The sequence below is a fragment of the Hipposideros armiger genome, unplaced genomic scaffold, assembly GCF_001890085.2.
Source record: "Hipposideros armiger isolate ML-2016 unplaced genomic scaffold, ASM189008v1 scaffold_283, whole genome shotgun sequence".
NCBI classification, from domain to species: Eukaryota; Metazoa; Chordata; class Mammalia; order Chiroptera; family Hipposideridae; genus Hipposideros; species Hipposideros armiger.
In genome coordinates, this window is record NW_017731633.1 from 104,220 (window position 1) to 107,114 (window position 2,895).

A 2,895-nucleotide genomic window follows, 5' to 3' on the forward strand; every position below is an offset into this window, starting at 1 on the left:
AGCCCAGCTCCAGGTTGAGCTGTTGTTCAGCATCTTAGCTGTGGAGGGCAGTGTCACTGGCCCTCATATGTGGGATCCGAACCAGGGCCCTCTAGCATCCCAAGCCAGTTCTTAACCATCGCGCCACTCAGCCGGCCCTGGGACTTGAATTTTTTTGTTTTGTCATTTTGGGGTGGTTTCTGACAAAGTGATTTTATATAAAGACTATTTACTGTTGAATCATCGTGGACTTAATTAAATATTAAATCTTTGTTGTAGTTAAGTCAATTACATCTTGAAAAAATAGTCACAATTTTAGAGTGAACTATATAACCTAGAATGAATTTTAGAATAAACATAGAATGAAGTCTTGATGTTTTTTCCCCAAACAGCACAAGATACATGCTGCTTAATGTCCATTAAAATTATATAAGATAAAAAAGCATAATGTACCAACCGCAGAACTTTGGGTTGGTGCTGCATCTCAGGGGCTGCCGGCCTGGACAGTTCTCCCTGGAAGGGACCCCACTGTGATCCCTGAGTACTCCCTGACTGCTTGTAATAGTGAAGAAACGGCATTTTGTGCATGGCAGATTTCTAGGCCTGGAATAAGATCACTCAGCCCAGCCCTCTGTGAAGCCGTGCCAGGTCAGTCACGTCTCCCTTCTCAGGCCAGACCTAGCAGGACCTGAAACCTACCATCTCATCGCTTCTAAAATGCTAAAATGCAAGGCTTTTGGTGCTCTAACATCTCCGAAGTCACGATGCCTCTTATACTCTTGATGGCATCTTACGATCAGCAGGCTGTATTGCTGTGGGGACATGGTCATTATTGCTTGCACTGAATGTGGCCATATTCAAAAGGCCAACATCAAAATTTGTAGTATGAACACCAGTGGATCAAAAGAAACTCCCAGAGACAACAATGGGGACCCCTTCACCTCTGGTAGCAGATGCTTGTGAGAAGAGGAGATAGCAGATAATAACAATAATAATAACCATTACTGCTTATTCTGAAAAGTAGATTAGCACTACATAATTGTAAAGACCGGTGAACATGCTCAGAGCCAATGGGTCTGAAGATAATATGTGGAAAAATATGACACTGATAATTCAGAAGTCTAAAAGTGGAGAAATTTAGGACTATCTTAAACAACTTCTTTCCCTTATATTTTCTTTTTTATGTACATACAAAAGGATATCTCATTTTAAACAAATCTATGTCCAAGTCCAAAAATGTTCTTTTTCAAGAAGCGTAAAATAAAAATTCTAACTGATAAGACAGCAGTGATCATAGTTGCTTGGAGAGCATTGTTTTCTTTTTTCTGCTTTTTAAAACATTTATCAACCCGTGTTTGATATATTTTTCAATGCAAAGTTGGCCTGAAAAATATTTAAAGTAGCACAGGTAAGATCCTGGTCCCTTGCCATTCCATTAAAAATTGTTTCCACAACTATGGCTAATCCTCATCAAACATGTAAGAAATGCATCCACAATGAAGTATCTTCTTACATCGTCACTTTATAATTGTTAAAGGCAGCATGATTTTGGTAAAGGAATAAAACAAGCTTTCCAAAACTTAGTTTCATTTTCAAAACCTCTACATAAGGCATTTAAAACACACTGGAGTGAAGAGAGACACATGATTATCAAGTAACTTCTATCAATAAAACTTTCCAATTTACATTCCTAGTCTCGTTTTTATTAGTTGAGTCTTTTTTTAAAAAAGCCTATCAGTGGATCGTGTCTATTAAATGGAAATACCTGTGAACGATAGAGAGTATCTTTTTCCTTCTTAGAGCCCATGAAATAAGAGTGACTCTTACCCTCCACGGCAGCTCAGGTTTCATTACGAACCAGTAGACGTGTGAGACCCCGTTTTTGATGCCCAACTCCAGACACCCTCCTTACCTTCTTCCAGGAACAGCAGATGACTGGCTGCACTGAGATGCCAGCAGGCCCAAACCAACAGGAGCCCCACGTACAGGGCCATGCTCCTCCCAGGGACTGGCGGGTTACCAGCCCCTCTCAGGGTTTTAAAGCCACAGCCACTATCTCCTTCCTCCTTCTCCAACTTCCTTCCTTTCTTCTCCTCCTCATCTCCTTCCTCCTCCGCATCTTCGTCCTCCTCTCCATTTTGCTTGTCCCCTCCTCCTTTTCCATCTTTCCTCGCTCCTCCTCTCTGCTCCAAAGCTAGACACCTACCTCACATAGGAAGAAATACAGGAAAAAAACCAAAAACTCCCAAAACTTCAGGTAACTGGCATTAAATACAGATAAGGATTAGAAGAGTCATGATGCCGGGGCCGGCTGAGTGGCTCAGTTGGTTAAGAGCTCGAGCTCTGAGCAAAAGTGTCGCCAGTTCAATTCCCACATGGACCAGTGAGCTGTGCCCGAGCTGAGCTGCTGCTGAGCTGCCAACAGGAGGCAGGATGGCTCAGCTTGTGAGAGCATGTGCTCCTAACAACAAGGTTGCCGGTTTGGCTCCCACATGGGATGGTGGGCTACGCGCACCCGCAACTAAGATTGAACATGACACCTTAAGCTGAGCAGCCTGCAAGCTGCCGTCGGGCAGCTGGATGGAGACTGGACTTGGAGCTGAGCTAGCTGCGCCCTCCACAACTAAGAGTGAAGGATAACAACTTGGCTGTTCCCTTTCCCTAATTCCCCAACACTGATCCCCTCCCCCAATTCCCCAATAAAATCTTTAAGAAAAAAAAGAGTCATAATGAGGAATTTTGGGTTGTCAAGACAACGCTCATCAAGGATCACATGAGCAGTCAGGATTTCCATGTCTTGGACCTTACCTGCCTCTGAAAGCCAGGCTTGAGGAGTCCCCTGGAGTTGCTCAGGGAGGCTCCTGGGAGAGGCAGGTGGTACCTTCAGTGTGGGCCCGCCTCCTCCGGCTGCCCTCG

General features: G+C 44.0%; 1 protein-coding gene across 2 annotated transcripts in view; it reads right to left on the bottom strand.

Moving 5' to 3' along the window:
* LOC109391021 (binder of sperm protein homolog 1-like) overlaps positions 1-2,044 on the bottom strand; it is a 20,403-nt gene extending 18,359 nt beyond the window's left edge. For both annotated transcript variants that reach the window (XM_019658189.1, XM_019658188.1), the window contains exon 1: positions 1,892-2,044. In XM_019658189.1, coding sequence (XP_019513734.1) covers positions 1,892-1,973 — 82 coding nt within the window. In that variant the 5' untranslated portion in view covers positions 1,974-2,044. The remainder of the gene's footprint in view (positions 1-1,891) is intronic.
* Between the last annotated feature and the right edge of the window lie 851 nt (positions 2,045-2,895).